The sequence below is a fragment of the Colossoma macropomum genome, unplaced genomic scaffold (assembly GCF_904425465.1).
Source record: "Colossoma macropomum unplaced genomic scaffold, Colossoma_macropomum, whole genome shotgun sequence".
Classification (NCBI taxonomy): domain Eukaryota; kingdom Metazoa; phylum Chordata; class Actinopteri; order Characiformes; family Serrasalmidae; genus Colossoma; species Colossoma macropomum.
In genome coordinates, this window is record NW_023494805.1 from 44,363,532 (window position 1) to 44,380,121 (window position 16,590).

Genomic DNA, 16,590 nt, shown 5'->3' on the forward strand with positions numbered 1-16,590 from the left:
TACTGATGTGGGTGTTTGTGTGTTACTGATGTGTGTGTGTGTTACTGATGTGTGTGTTACTGATGTGGGTGTTTGTGTGTTACTGATGTGTGTGTGTGTTACTGATGCGTGTGGGTGTGTGTGTGTGTGTGTTACTGATGTGTGAGTTACTGATGTGTGTGTTACTGATGTGTGTGTTACTGATGTGTGTGTGTGTGTTACTGATGTGTGTGTTACTGATGTGTGTGTGTGTGTGTGTGTTACTGATGTGTGTGTTACTGATGTGGGTGTTTGTGTGTTACTGATGTGTGTGTGTGTTACTGATGTGTGTGTGTGTTACTGATGTGTGTGTGTGTGTGTTACTGATGTGTGTGTGTGTGTGTTACTGATGTGTGTGTGTGTGTTACTGATGTGTGTGTTACTGATGTGTGTGTTACTGATCTGTGTGTTACTGATGTGTGTGTTACTGATGTGTGTGTGTGTGTGTGTGTGTTACTGATGTGTGTGTTACTGATGTGTGTGTGTTACTGATGTGTGTATGTTACTGATGTGTATGTGTGTGTGTTACTGATGTGTGTGTTACTGATGTGTGTGTGTGTGTGTGTGTTACTGATGTGTGTGTGTGTGTGTTACTGATGTGTGTGTTACTGATGTGTGTGTGTGTGTGTTACTGATGTGTGTGTGTTACTGATGTGTGTGTGTTACTGATGTGTATGTGTGTGTGTTACTGATGTGTGTGTGGGTGTGTGTGTGTTACTGATGTGTATGTGTGTGTGTTACTGATGTGTGTGTTACTGATGTGTGTGTGTTACTGATGTGTGTGTGTGTGGGTGTGTGTGTGTTACTGATGTGTGTGTGTGTGTGTGTGGGTGTGTGGGTTACTGATGTGTGTGTGTGTGGGTGTGTGGGTGTGTGTGTTACTGATGTGTGTGTGTGTGTGTGGGTGTGTGTGTTACTGATGTGTGTGTTACTGGTGTGTGTGTTACTGATGTGTGTGTGTGTGTGTTACTGATGTGTGTGTTACTGGTGTGTGTGTTACTGATGTGTGTGTGTGTTACTGATGTGTGTGTGTGTGTGGGGGGGGGTGTGTGTTACTGATGCTTGTGGGTGTGTTACTGATGTGTGTGTTACTGATGTGTGTGTGTGTGTTACGGATGTATGTGTTACTGATGTGTGTGTGGGGGGGGGTGTTTGTGTGTTACTGATGCGTGTGGGTGTGTGGGGCTGTGTGTTACTGATGTGTGTGTGTGTGTGTGGGACTGTGTGTGTTACTGATGTGTGTGTGTGTGTGTGTGTGTGTGTGTGTGCGTGTGTGTGTGTGGGACTGTGTGTGTTACTGATGTGTGTGTGTGTGTGTGTGTGTGCGCGGCTGTGTGTTACTGATGTGTGTGTGTGTGTGTGTGTGTGTGTGTGTGGGACTGTATGTGTTACTGATGTGTGTGTGTGGGTGTGGGGCTGTGTGTTACTGATGTGTGTGTGTGTGTGTGTGTGTGTGTGTGTTACTGATGTGTGCGTGTGTGTGGGGCTGTGTGTGTTACTGATGTGTGTGTTACTGATGTGTGTGTGTGTGTGTGTGTGTGTGTGTGTTACTGATGTGTGCGTGTGTGTGGGGCTGTGTGTGTTACTGATGTGTGTTTTACTGATGCGTGTGGGTGTGTTACTGATGTGTGTGTTACTGATGTGTGTGTGTGTGTGTGTGTGTGTGTGTGTGTGTTACTGATGTGTGTGTGTGTGTGTGTGTGTGTGTTACTGACGTGTGTGTGTGTGTGTGTGTGTGTGTTACTGATGTGTGTGTGTGTGTGTGTGTGTGTGTGTGTTACTGATGTGTGTGTGTGTGTGTGTGTGTGTGTGTGTGTGTTACTGATGTGTGTGTGTGTGTGTGTGTGTGTGTGTTTACAGATTGATGCTCTGAAGCTGATGACTAAAGCTGAGCTTGTGAGCTGGTTTATGGAGCACAGAGGAGACACCAGCAGGAAACTCAGCGTACATGTAAGATATCAGTACATCTAACCATTTGTCTGTCTGTCAGCCTACAGCAGTTTAGCCCTGCCCACTCAGCAGCCTACAGCAGTTTAGCCCTGCCCACTCAGCAGCCTACAGCAGTTTAGCCCTGCCCACTCAGCAGCCTACAGCAGTTTAGCCCCGCCCATTCAGCCTGCAGTTATAAGAACCATTTCAGTCCAAACTGCTCTTTGAGTGAAACAACCAATCAAACCAGAGCTCATTTACATATATCAGTCTTAAAAGCACAGTAACTGTTTAACTGTAAGAGAAACAGGGAGGCTGTAAATGCTGATCTATGTAGGAATGAATTAAGTGTTTGGTACTTTAAATTATAACTGCACTTTATAAAAGGGGGAAATAAAATATAGATTTTGTCCGTTTAGAGATTTTTCTCTGAACAGCTCCTCGTACGTCTCCTCTGTGAGAGTCGTTCCCCTGTGGATGTTTACTGGAGCCTGTAGTGTTGTAGTGCTTATGTAACCGTCTGAACCCTCGTGCTGCTGTGATTCTCACTGTGCTCGTGTTGTCTGAGCTGGAGGAGATTCTGCAGGACAGCGGTTCATATATCATTTAATCCAACTAATCAGCTCATTAATACACAAGGAGAAAACTGTGAGCAGGAAAACACCATCTATTCCTGTTGTTAATGGAATAATCTTTAACTGTTATATTGCATGACTATAGCTTTAAAAGGTTCACTGCACTGTTTACTGCAATGATTAATAATAATAAATTAAATTATTTAAATTATTTAATATTTGTATCATTTTATACTGTGATGTTGTATTAAAGCAGTCATTCACTGCAGACTGTTCAGTGATTTAATTCCACACTTAATTAAACTCCTCAACATCACGAACATCACTGTAACGTGAGTAGAACACTATTCAACCAATCAGAGTGTGGTGGGCAGAGCTAACTGTGAGATTCCTTCCTCTAATATTCTGCTGTGTGTGTGTGTGTGTTTGTGCAGGTGGTGGGTTTTGGTCCAGAGGAGAACGACCCCCCCGTGGCTGAGGGAGATGACGGGGGGTGCAGTAGTGCCTCTCTGTACGGCGAAGTGTCCAAACTCACCTTCCTGCCTCCGTCACAAACACTGACCACAGCTACGGCCATAACAGACATCCGCACCTTCACCTCTGCACTCAACCTCTACCCGTACCACAAAATCCTCAAATAATCGCAGCCGCTGTGCTCATGGGCTGACTGCTGGGGGCGCTATAACACAGAAATTCGCACAAACAAATAATAACTGCCGCAGTTCTCATAGAACGACAGCTGGGGATGCTATAATGCAGCAATTCACACAATCGCAGCCGCAGTGCTCACGGACTGCTAGTAGGAGGGGCTTTCACCAAAAACTCACAAATAATCAGTGTAGTGCTCTCAGACTGCCAGCTGAGGGTGCTCTAAGGTCACTTAAACACAACAGCTCTTTAAACGGTAGGCGCGCTGCGTCTCGTTAATGTACTCGATTGACAGATAAGTAAACACAAGACAAAAATTTGATGAAATGTGAAGGACTGAGACGATGTAAACATTTAGAAACTGACAGATACAGTAATAAATAAACTGTTTCACATTCAGAATAATGTGGTAACGTGTGTGTGGAGTGATGTTCTCCACGTTGGCGTCCTGGGCATTGATTGGTCAGCTGTGGGTGACGTCCGGTGCTGTTTCACGAGTGCTCAGCAGAAGCTGACCATTTTGTGCATTTTAAAAACAGTGTTGCTTCACAGACAGTAACGAAAGGAAGTGAGCGAGTCTCAAAAAGGCGTCGGCTGATCTTCCTCCAACGCAGCTTTCAGTAAAACTCACGGACGAGACGGAGGAGAACCCGAGCGCCTCTCGCGCGTCTGTGAACTGTCGCTGGTTTAATGTGTTTCTTTTCTTTTTGCTTGAACCTTTTAGCGAATAGACAAACTCAGATTTGTGAATCTGTTAGTTTCTGCTAGTAAACTTTAAAGCGATACTTCAGTGAAAATTGTATCTACTCTCTGTTCTTCATCCAAACTTAGTTTGGCATCTGAAGTTTACTTATTTAGTTTTAGCGGTGGAGGCTAATATAGCTAACAAGGTATGGAACGTAAAATAATTAGCATCGTGCTAATTGCATATTTAGTCCATTTAGAGAGTCGTGTCATGTCGGAAACCATAGAATGAAGAACCAAATCCACCAAATTCTAACTTAAATTTTTTTGTTCCACCTTGAATGGTGCAGGAGTCACATTCTGGTGTCTGAAATCTGAAGAAGTTGGCGAGCTTCGTATTCACTGACGCTGTCTGAGTCACGCGTGATGATTTAGGCACAGTGTCAGTGTTAGCCACATTAGCCTCATAGCTCAAGGACTAATGAAGCTTCAGATACCAAACTTGTCTCGAGTGATCACACTTGAGATGATGGGGTGTGTGTGTGTGTGTGTGTGTTGGGGTGTTGCAGAAGTATCGCTTTAATTGACAGTGGGAGAGAATCTGTCAGAGAGGATGTTTACAGATAGCAGAGTGGGTTTAAAGCGGTGGGTTTGGAGGCTGTGCTGTGTGGCTAGGGGGTGTAGTGGGCTGTTATGATGCTGATGAATAAACAGACAGTTCTGTCACTGCTGAGTGGAGCTGCTGTGTATTTATTAAACTGCACTAACAGTCTGGACTCTGTGGTCATTCGCACCGTCAGCCGGTGGAGCTGTTTTTAAAGTTTATTTTCACTGTAATTTGTTCTCGTATGAACGCCCAAATAGTGATTTCTGTCTCAATTTCGACTCACACCTCAGAGGCTCGAGACTCAACTCGGACTCTCTCCTCACAGACTTATACATTATAACCGTTTCCCAGTGAACCGCTGTAAACACGGCCATTAAAAGCTTTGTATTTAAATCTGGGGGGTTAAGGTGGAGCGCAGCTCGTGTGGTGGGGGGGTCAAGGTGCAGCGTGGCGCATGCTGTAGCAGGCTGAAGTGAGTCTCCAACCCGCCCGGTTCTTTTCAGATTTCAGTTCCACCTTAAACGCTGCAGGAGATCCAGAGAGGAGCTGCTTCCCTGACTGAGGTGACCGGAGTGAAAGAGGCTGATATGAAGCGAACTTTCTACGAATTTGCTTGTGTGTGTGTGTGAATGTGTCTGTGTGAGTGTGTGTCTGTCTGAATGAGTGTGTGAGTGTGTGTGTGTGTGTGTGTGTGAATGTGTCTGTGTGTGTGTGTGTGTGTGAATGTGTCTGTGTGAGTGTGTGTGTGTCTGAATGAGTGTGTGTCTGTCTGTGTGAGTGTGTGTGGCTGTGTGTCTGTGTAAGTGTGTGTGTGTCTGTGTGAGTGTGTGTGTGGCTGTGTGTGTGTGTTTCTCAATGAGTGTGTGTGGCTGTGTGTGTGTGAGTGTGTGTGTGGCTGTGTGAGTGTGTGTGTGTGTGTGTGTGTGTGTGTGTGTGTGTGTGTGTGTGGCTGTGTGTGTGTGTGTGTGTGTGTGTGTGTGTGTGTGTGTGTGTGTGTGTGTGAGTGTGTGTGTGGCTGTGTGAGTGTGTGTGTGTCTGTGTGAGTGTGTGTGTCTGAATGAGTGTGTGTGGCTGTGTGTGTGTGTGTGTGTGTGTGTCTGTGTGAGTGTGTGTGGCTGTGTGTGTGTGTGTGGCTGAATGAGTGTGTGTGTGGCTGTGTGTGTGTGTGTGTGTGTGTGTGAGTGTGTGTCTGTGTAAGTGTGTGTGTGTGTGTGTGTGTGTGGCTGTGTGTCTGTGTGGCTGAATGAGTGTGTGTGTGTGTGTGTGTGTGTCTGTGTGTGTGTGTGTGTGGCTGAATGAGTGTGTGTGTGGCTGTGTGAGTGTGTGTGTGTGTGTGTGTGAGTGTGTGTGTGTGTGTGTGTGTGTGTGTGAGTGTGTGTGTGTGTGTGTGTGTGTGTGTGTGTGGCTGTGTGAGTGTGTGTGTGTGTGTGTGTGTCTGTGTGAGTGTGTGTGGCTGTGTGTGTGTGTGTGTGTGTGTGTGTGTGTGTGTGTGTGTGGCTGTGTGTGTGTGTGTGTGTGTGAGTGTGTGTGTGTGTGTGTGTGTGTGTGTGTGTGTGGTGTGTGTGTGTGTGTGTGTGTGTGTGTGTGTGTGGCTGTGAGTGTGTGTGTGTGTGTGTGAGTGTGTGTGTGTGTGTGTGAGTGTGTGTGGCTGTGTGTGTGTGTGTGTGTGTGTGTGTGTGAGTGTGTGTGTGTGGCTGTGTGAGTGTGTGTGTGTGTGTCTGTGTGAGTGTGTGTGTCTGTGTGTCTGTGTAAGTGTGTGTGTGGCTGTGTGTGTGTGTGTCTGAGTGTGTGTGTGTCTCAATGAGTGTGTGTGGCTGTGTGTGTGTGAGTGTGTGTGTGGCTGTGTGAGTGTGTGTGTGTGTGTGTGTGTGTGTGTGTGTGTGTGTGTGTGTGTGTGTGTGGCTGTGTGTGTGTGTGTGTGTGTGTGTGTGTGTGTGGCTGTGAGTGTGTTTGAGTGTGTGTGTGTGTGTGTGTGTGTGAGTGTGTGTGTGTGTGAGTGTGTGTGGTGTGTGTGTGTGTGTGTGTGTGTGTGTGTGTGTGTGTGTGGCTGTGTGTGTGTGTGTGTGTGTGTGTGTGTGTGAGTGTGTGTGTGGCTGTGTGAGTGTGTGTGTGTGTGTGTGAGTGTGTGTGGCTGTGTGTGTGTAGTGGTGTGTGTGTGTGTGTGTGTGGTGTGTGTGTGTGGCTGTGTGTGTGTGTGTGTGTGGCTGTGAGTGTGTGTGTGTGGCTGTGTGAGTGTGTGTGGCTGTGTGTGTGTGTGTGTGTGTGTGTGTGTGTGAGTGTGTGTGTGGCTGTGTGAGTGTGTGTGTGTGTCTGTGTGAGTGTGTGTGGCTGTGTGTCTGTGTAAGTGTGTGTGTGTGTGTGTGTGGCTGAATGAGTGTGTGTGTGTGGCTGTGTGAGTGTGTGTGGCTGTGTGTCTGTGTAAGTGTGTGTGTGTGTGGCTGAATGAGTGTGTGTGTGTGGCTGTGTGAGTGTGTGTGTCTGTGTGAGTGTGTGTGGCTGTGTGTGTGTGGCTGAATGAGTGTGTGTGTGGGGCTGTGTGAGTGTGTGTGTGTGTGTGTCTGAGTGAGTGTGTGTGGCTGTGTGTCTGTGTAAGTGTGTGTGGCTGAATGAGTGTGTGTCTGTGTGAGTGTGTGTGTGTGTGTGTCTGTGTGAGTGTGTGTGGCTGTGTGAGTGTGAGAGTGTCTGTGCGAGTGTGTGCGTGTGAGTGTGAGTGTGTGTGTGTGTGTGTGTGTGTGAGTGAGTGTGTGTGTCTGCGGCTGTGTGTGTGTCTGTGCGAGTGTGTGTGAGCTGTTGCTCTTCCTCAGAGACTGCGCGCGCGCGCACTTCATCAGTCCTCTGAGCTCTCGCGGGCTGCTCAGTCCATCCTGCAGCTTCAGAGGGGAATCGGAGGAGCTCTGCGCGAGCAGAGGATGGAGTCTCGCGCCTTCTGTTTATCAACAAATTAGCAAATAATCGGTTCAGCGCTTCTGTGTGTTTGGTTGAAGCTCGAGCAGACACATACGCTCGTGCTCAGCGAACTGGGGAAGGACACGCGCGTGTAAGGTAATTTCACCCTTCGTGCTGCTGACGCGCTCGCTCTGGATTTGTGTTGACTCAGCGCTGCCTGTGGAAAAGTCTCGTGATGTGTAACTGTTTGACTCTCGCGCTCGTCTGCAGTGGTGCATGCTTCACTTCACACGCCTTGCAAACATCCCATAATTACCCCCCATTCACTGTGCATGCGTAACCAGTTTAGAATCAATGCAGCAGGATGAGGACAAAGACTGGTCCTGAGCTAAAGTGTAATATTAACTGTAATTTCTAATTGAAACGCTTTTTAATGTGCACGAGTGTAGAGTTCATACAGCAGACGAACTGATCTAGAGCCGAGATCCTGAACAAGGACCAAGACTGAACCGTACTGTGAATGATTTCTCTTTGAAAAGCCTTTTAGTTCAGATCGAAGTCCGATCAAAGAGTGAATGATATGGCAAAAATGTAATATCACGATATTTCTGGACAATATGCATCACAATATTTAGATTTTGTGAGGTTTGATAAGTTGGAATAAACAGAGCCGTAGCAGTTATTAAACTAAATTACTATCAGAGACTAAACTAAGATTAAATCTAATTAAACAGGACTGATTAGTTGTTTTACATTCTGACTGGATAATTAGCAGAAAACAGACATCAAATAAACAAACGTCGCTCACCGTTGCCATCTAAAGGCGTCACTAACAAAGATCAAATAAACAAGCATCAGGTGTTTTGAGATGAAATTATTGCGATCAGGTGATTCTGACAGATCTAGAACTGACTGTATTCACAATAAGCTCTGAATACAAGTTGACAAGTCAGAATTTTCTGGTTCTGTGTAGAACTCTCTCTCATGACAACTTTGTTTGATAACGTCTATAATATTTGACCTGCAGCTCATTTGGTCCAACTCTGAAGAAGACAGTGACCGCAGGACATCAAATTCAGAACCTTTTGTTTATGCTAAAGGAGATTGTTGGTCGCCAGCTGAACAACTAAACAACCTGGAATTAGAGAAAAACAAACAGAGCCCAGTTCAGCGAAGACAACGGCTGTGAAACATGTTACAGTCTGACTGGATCAAAACCTCATTCAGTTAATACTGAAAAATACTGAAAAAGCGAAACTCAACCTGATATTCACAGTTTAATGTCGCTGTGACGCTGAAGGAGATTAGTTTTTTGGCAGAAGGGATTTCTGATATTACGTAGCTAATGTCACCATATAGTATGTAGAAGTAATCAATCAGGATTTTTCCCATTTCTTTACAGCCAAGTTGATTTTATTAACCTCTTCTTTTAATGGGCTAAAGTGGCATTTAGATGTTTTAAATTTTAAATCCGTTTGTGTTTAAATAAGATGGATATAATAAAGAGCTGCTTGTGCAGTAAGAGTTGATGGGCTGTATGTCACAGTGGGGGTCTCGGGGGTCGACTGCATCAGTTGAACGTCAGCTTAAACGTAGGTTAGTTTCAGTTACTACATTCATGTTTACCAAACCAAAGCGGCTTCAGTCATAAACTAGTCCTTCTGCTGAGCACTGTAGATCTTAAACCCCCGACCACCAACATTCATCTCCCAGTTCTTCTCTGTGTTCTCCTGATACTGTAATGAATGATTTTGCACAAATACACATGAAATAAAAAGAAGTGCAGTTGTTGAACTTTTGAAAAGCTTAGAAAATGAGAAATTAATAACATTACAGAGAGACTTTCATTTGAAAATGAAATACAGTATTAAATTTAATTAGGTTTTATAAGCTGCTCACTTCACAAATGTGTGATATGCGTTTCCTTGCCAGGCTAAGTGGTTAGCCGCTAACATTAGCATTAGCTTTGACTGATTTACTGTTAAATGTAGATAATCAATCGTTTGTATGTTCATGTTTTTCTGTTGCTGGATCCGAACAGAGAACAGTTCCCGTACAGACTGACTGACTCTGGAAACTGAAGGAGCTGAAAGGAAAGACACTGGGGCATTGTGGGTAACGTAGTGTCTGTAGGTGAATGTGCATGGTCATGTAGTTTAGATCAACAGTCATCTAGATTTTTTCCTGTCATTTAAGTGGGACACGCTAACATTTTACTGTGACGTTTATAAAGTACAGCAGCCCAAATTCACCTTACAGACGCTCTGATTGGTCCACAGGAGTTTAACGCAGGGGCGCAGGAAGGTGTTATAAGTTGGTGGTGCTGAAACTTTAAGCAGTGTGATGTGACTGATGATGTCACTGATGACATCACTGATAATGATTTTCCATTTTTCATTTTATTCTGTTTTTTTTTTTTGGCTGATTCATATGAAACTCAGCGTGTCCTGCAGAGCTGCGTCGATGCCAGAGAAGATGATACATACCTGTAATGGACACATAAAACCGCCGACGCACATCATCACTCAGATCTCTAGTTCTGGACAAACTTTATGCAAATGAGCTGAGCGCTGACCAATCAGATTGTTGATATGTGCCGCTGTAACTGATTGAGTCAGAGAAATAACGACTGATAAAAGCTTCATTATTACGTTAGATTATTTTAATATTAAGTTTAATATTGGGCTGTTTTGGGGTTCAGAACTGGCCTCTGCATGCTTTCTGTCTCTGAAGCTTAACCTGCATGTGTTTGAGCGACACCCCCAAAGCAGCCAGCTCTGTTCAGCTCACTGTAACGAAAACATGTTCACTCAAACAGTTTATAACTACAGCAGGTTTTAAATATACAAAATAAACTCAGCTCTAAAACAAGCAGACGAGTCTCTGCTGTAACCTTCTGTTTATGTACCGTAACGTTTTATTATCACCAGTTACAGTCCTGAAATCAGGGAGTGCTGCAGCCCCTCTGCCCCCCACTTCCAGCATGCCTGGGAAAATGTGTATAATACATGATGTGCTGTTGTTACATCACTAATGTGTGTAACCACTGCCTTGAGGAACCCTGGAGGAACCTTTGAGGAACCTTTTCTTAGATTCATGCACTGCTGTTAGAGTGAATATCAGATGGATTTGTTTGCTGAGCTGTTTGTGCAGCAACATATGCTGCGTGTCAGTGAAGCGCGTTATCTCTCTCTCTCACACACACACACAGCAGTATGTCTTCCACAGGGGACCAAACACACATTGTCTGACCGCAGTGAGCAGGACTCGCAGATGCTCCAAGGTGTGATTTCCAGGCCAGCGGTGTTGCCTTCAGGAGCTCAGAGTGATCAGAGCTGCTTTCATCGTTTTCTCGGGTCTTCCTCCTTGGTTTTTCTGCGTTCATCGTGCTGCTCTGTCCAGCAGATGTAGCGCTGGAGGGTCATTCTGGCCTCAGATGGCCTAGTATGAAGCACAAGCGCACACAAGTTTCATGTCCGTCTCAGCAGTTTAGTGACGAACTATTCCTCAGTCAGGAGGTTCTGCTCAAAGCCCAATTCAGCTCTCAGAGAGTAGAGCTCCATTTATCACTCAGAGGAAATTCACGATGTACACAAATGACCTACTTTGGTCAAAATTCTGGTCCAAATCCAAAAACAGTCTAAGAACTCCAGCCTGATCAAACTATAGCACCAGGTTTTGAATCCGAACCTGACCTGTTTGGTGGAGGATGCTGGTGTTTGGTGGAGGATGCTGGTTTTGGTGGAAGATGATGGTGTTTGGTGGAGGATGATGGTTTTCGTCGAGAATCATGGTGTTTGGTGGATAATGATGTTTGGTGGAGGATGATGGTGTTTGGGGGAGAATGATGGTGCTTGGTGGTGATTGATGGTGTTTGGTGGAAGATGATGGTTTTGGTGGAGAATGATGGGGTTTGGCGGAGGATGGTGTTTGGTGGAGGATGACAGTGTTTGGTGGAGGATGACGGTAGTTGTTGGAGATTAGTGTCAGTGTCTGTTGGTCTTTAGTGTAAGAAGCCCTGTGTATCACATTTATGTAAGTTACAGGCTTTGGTGATGACCTGATGAGCTGAACCAGGTGTGTGAGAGTAGCACTGGGATTGAAAACCGACTGAAGTGATGCTCCACAAGCTTGAAAAGCTCTAAAGCTCAAACACCTGACAGCTTCATAACAGGCTGCTGAGCTGAGTCAGGTGTGTTTGAGAGGGATAATGTTGGATGTTTCAGGTCAGTTTGGTTTAGAACTAGTAGTTCTTGTTATGGGTTTTTTACTGAGAAACAGCTGGACACAATCCCACCTTCTTTCCTGCGCTGTGTTCCTCTGCAGCGGCCTTGCAGCTGTCCCAGATTGAGCCCAATCTCCGGCTCACACGCTGGGTCCAGGTGAGTGCTTTTTGAAGAGGATGGGGGAGAAAGCCTTCCTTGACTACCTGGCAAAATGGCTCAGTGATGGAAAAATATTGTTAAGGGAATGATATTTGAATAATTGAACAGCGCTGGCTTTGAGGCTGCAGGCTGACCGTGATTTGAAGTGCAGAGTTAGGAGCCTCACCGAAATATTCATGTCATTATTTAACAGCACATACATCTCAGGGTCGCAGATTCATTCAAAAATGATCAGAGCTTTCTGCTTTCGCTGAGCTGCTCGTGGCCCTCATGGCCAGGGAGGAGAAACTCGTGTAAATAATGAAGGAATACTTTCACCCTGAGCTGGGTGACATCATAGATCAGCTTCATGAGCTGCTGTGGCCTGCGGGGGGCGTGTCAGAGCCTGTTTTAAGCAGAGTGAAGCTCCATCCTGGAGCCAGTGCCAAACCCAAACTGCGTCTGAGTTGGAGTAGTTTGTTAGTTTCTGTTAGTGCATGTAGTGCATTCACACTGGAGGAGAAGAGGAACGTTTCAGCAGTTCAGTCGTGAGTCAGACGTCTTTGTCCTTCAGTAACTGTTTATATGAAGTGTCTGTTGTGATTCACAACTAAAGACATCAAAAAGGTTGATTGGTAACTGAGCATGTTGGCTTTATGGTAACATGCTCAGTTACCAATGATGGTAACAGTAATACAGCCTTTTAATGACTGTGTATGGCTGTTATTTATTTATTTATCTATTTATTTATTTATTGACTTCCAACTTAAATACAAAATCCATGGTGCACAGATACCCGTGATGATATAATGGTGTATACAAAGATCAGTGCAGCTACCCAAGAAAAGAATTTTCAAAGTACTATTAAACCTAAAAACTTTATATTTGAAGATATTTTTTGATGATTTTTGGGATCATTGGGAGCACATGATTAAAATAAAAACTAACTTAGCACTAAAACTAGCTTAACAAACTAAAAACAGCCACTAGCTTGAACTGACTTTAAATGACAGAAACCAAAATGACGAAGTTTACGGAACAGAGCAAACTGATGGTGAATGTATGAAGCTGAAATTGGCTCTTTTTTCTTAACAGCAGCGAAGCTACTAAATAAAAAGTCAACTCCAGCTTTGTGGTAAACACTGCGCTTGATTTTCCTGCAGAAGCTGTTAAATTCAGTCAGACAGATAGAGCTGTTTATTTTGGATAAAGTGGTCAGTTCGACTGGTGAGTTTCTCCAGTAAGGGTTTAAGCACTGAGCTGGACTTATTGATGCTATGGACGCTTCGCTTCTTTCCACCCTATGAAGGTGAACTTGAACTTTACACGCTTCACTTGTCTTCTGAAATAAAATAAGCCAAATATAAACACAGTGACAGACGTCTGACGACGCTGGAAACAAATCCATTCAAATGAGAACAGACCATCTGTGAGTCCCATCTGCAGTCAGACTCTCTGCTTCTTCTTCTTTAGGTTTTGAGTCTTTCTGAGTCATGAGGCTGAAGTCCGAGTCAAAGTCCGAGTCACTGGTGTTCGAGTCAAAATCCGAGTCACAAGTCTTTCTCAGTTTTGTTGAGTCGAGTGTCATCATCATCTAATTTGTTTGACTCGAGTCCTCAGCTGTGTCATAGTGACCCTGCTAACAGACAGGATGGATCCTGAAGGGTCACTGATTGTGTTTGGCTGAAACAGAGGATGTTCAGGTTTGAGAAAGTCTGAATAATCCTGGCCTGCTGTACCACATTGAACTGGAACCCAAACGTCTGACTCCACCGTCACCACTTAGTGCATACTGTAATAATACAGTATTTAATATAATATATAGATATAGCGTATAGTGTATAGGGTGTAGCGTATAGCTGGAGCCTATCCCAACCCTTTTTGGGTGGAAGGCAAGAAACGCACTGGACAGCCTGCCACTCCATCGCAGTACACTCACACACACACACACACACACACACTCATTGGCATTATTTATTGGTATGTGTTTAAGGTGCTGCTCCTCCTCAGTGTTTTAATATCCGTGAATCCTTCACCACTGCATTGTGTGTGTGTGTGTGTGTGTGTGTGTGTGTGCGCTTGGAGGAGCTATAAAGCTGCCAGCTGCACCCCCTCCCCCAGTGCATGATGGGATCGTGTAGGACAGTGTAGACAAATTAAACAGCAAAATCCGGATACAGACTTCTTCACTCACGGTGCAGCAGCACTACAGCAGGGTGCAGTGGGGGGGTGCAGTGTGGAGGGGGTGCATTGTAGGGGTGTGTGATCAAAGCTGAGTCAACAATGAGGAACTGAGAAAGTGAAGTCAAAGTTTATTTATGTAGCGCTTTTTACAACAGGTGTTGTCACAAAGCAGCTTTACAGAAAAATCCGTGTCCGAGCCCCCATGAGCGTCGCCAGTGGCGACATTGGCAAGGAAAAACCCCCTAAGAGCAAAAGGAAGAAACACTGAGAGGAACCAAGACTCAAAAGGGGAACCCATCCTCTTCTGGTTGACAATGGATAGCAAACAGTATTAGGATAAAATATTAGAATACAAAACGGGGAAAACAGGCAGAGCAATGGTTAATTAGACAGCTTGAGTTTATGCAGCAGCATCAGGAGGAGGGTCAGTTCATGCAGGTGAGGTTTGCACAGCGTTATACAGCGTGAAGCACCATGGTGGTCAAAACTGTTCAGAAGGTTGACGAGCAGTGGCACCCGATCAGGGCAGAAGAAGCAACAGCATCAGACGCACAGGATGGGCAGCTGTTCAACTCGGCAAAGAAGAGGAAACACACAGAGAGTCAGTTCTGTACAGAGAGACTGATCACAGATTACAATGTTAACAGAGCAGCAGAGACTCCAGCAGGTCTAGATATCGCAGCCTCACTAAGAGGGAGAAACCGGAAAGGTAACAGAGTCAGGAGGCTCCCTGAGATGTTGGCGCTCCTCTCCTCCATCGTCAGCAAACCTGAGTGAACGTGTGAGCAGCGGGACGACGGCACCAACACTCCCAGTTTACCATGATACTCTGTGACCATGAACCCCAGATCTGCACCTTTTATCTAACAGGGAAAACTAATTACCAAAGGCTCCACTAAACAAGTGGGTTTTAGCCTAGACTAAAAGACTGAGGCTGAGTCTGAGTCCTGAACACTGACTGGAAGATTATTCCAAAGCTGGGGGGCTTTGTATGAGAAGCTCCGCACCCTGATGTAGCTTTATTAATTCTAGGTACTAATAGTGAGCAGCACCTTGTGATCTAAGTAGGCGTGATGGTTCATAGTGAGAGAGAAGTTCACTCAGGTACTGAGGGGCGAGTCCGTTTAGAGCTTTATAAGTCAGTAAGAGAATTTTATAATCAATGCGAAATGTAACTGGTAACCAGTGTAAGGTTGATAAAACTGGGCTGATATGGTCAAACCTTCTGGTTCTTGAGAGACTCTGGCTGCAGCGTTCTGGACTAACTGAAGCTTGTTAAAGCTTTTGCTGGAACATCCAGCCAGCAGGGCATTACAGTGATCCAGCCTTGAAGTAATAAATGCATGAACTAACTTTTCTGCATCCTGTAGAGAGAATGCATTTCTCAATTTAGCAATATTGCGGAGACGCAGGAAGGCTGTTCCAGTAATATTACTTATATGTGCGTCGAAGGACAGATCAGGATCTATCGTGACACCAAGATTTTTTACAGATGAACCTGAAGCAACTGAGAAACTATTAAGTTTAAGTGTTAAATTAGACAGTTTGTTTCTAGCAGCTTTTGGACCAAGAAGCAGAACCTCTGTTTTATCCGAGTTTAGAAGGAGAAAGTTACTCGACATCCAGTCTTTTTGTCTCAATCTTGCTAAGTTGAATTTTGTCATCTGGTTTGGCTTATATATAACAGTGTCATCGGCACAGCAGTGGAATTTATGCCATGTTTACTGATAATGGTGCCCAGTGGTAGCATATATAATGTGAATAATACAGGTCCTAAAACAGAGCCTTGTGAAACACGATATTTTACTTTTGTGAGGACAGATGATTCACCGTTTACATTAACAAACTGATAGCGATCAGTGAGGTAGGACCTGAACCAGGAAAGAGCTACTCCTGTTACCCCTAGGTATTGCAGTCTATCTAGTTAGATAGTGTGGTCTATCGTGTCAAATGCCACACTAAGATCAAGGAGGACGAGCAAAGACACATTTCCTTGGTCAGAGAATAATTAAAGATCGTTTACAGTTTTTACTAGTGCTGTCTCTGTACTGTGATGTGGCCTAAAACCAGACTGAAATTTTTAATGTATTTGATTCCTATACATTTTGTTGAAGTAGAGTAAACGATTCCTCTCTGCAGTTAAAATATTCTCAAGATCTAGACTGGCATTATAAGACAGCAGGTTTGTAGAGTTTAACTGTGTGTTTGTGAATTTTCTGCCTAATTTTTTCAAATTTATCACTGAAGAAATTCATAAAATCATTGCTGCTATAGGCTGATGGCATCTGGGGTTCAGTAACTGTTTTGTTTTTAGTTATTTTAGAAATTGTGCCAAATAATAATCTAGTATTATTCTTATTGTTTTCTATGAGAGTGGAGAGAGAGGCTGAGCGCGCTGCAGTATGTGCTCTTCTATAGTCTATAAGGCTATAATCCCTCCAGGCAGACTGGAACACTTCTAGTTTAGTCAGGCGCCATTTTCGCTCTAGTTGTCTGACAGTCTGTTTTAAAGCTTGAGTATGATCATTATACCACGGGGCAGCTTTTTCTGCCTGTCTGAGAAAGTGTTAAATGATACTGTGCAGGGTCACGGAAAGGTGTTAACACCCTGGAAACCCAACACTTTGACACTGAACAACCTGGAAACCCAACACTTTGACACTGAACACTCTGGAAACCCAACCCGGCCCTCTGA

General features: G+C 44.6%; 1 protein-coding gene across 1 annotated transcript in view; it reads left to right on the forward strand.

Annotated features, from left to right (window-relative positions):
* Positions 1 to 4,626, forward strand: part of nrd1a (nardilysin a (N-arginine dibasic convertase)) — a 35,786-nt gene extending 31,160 nt beyond the window's left edge. The window contains exons 30-31 of the mRNA XM_036596497.1: positions 1,879 to 1,968; positions 2,957 to 4,626. Of these exons, the coding sequence (XP_036452390.1) occupies positions 1,879 to 1,968; positions 2,957 to 3,163 (297 nt within the window). The 3' untranslated portion in view covers positions 3,164 to 4,626. The remainder of the gene's footprint in view (positions 1 to 1,878; positions 1,969 to 2,956) is intronic.
* Positions 4,627 to 16,590: the final 11,964 nt, after the last annotated feature.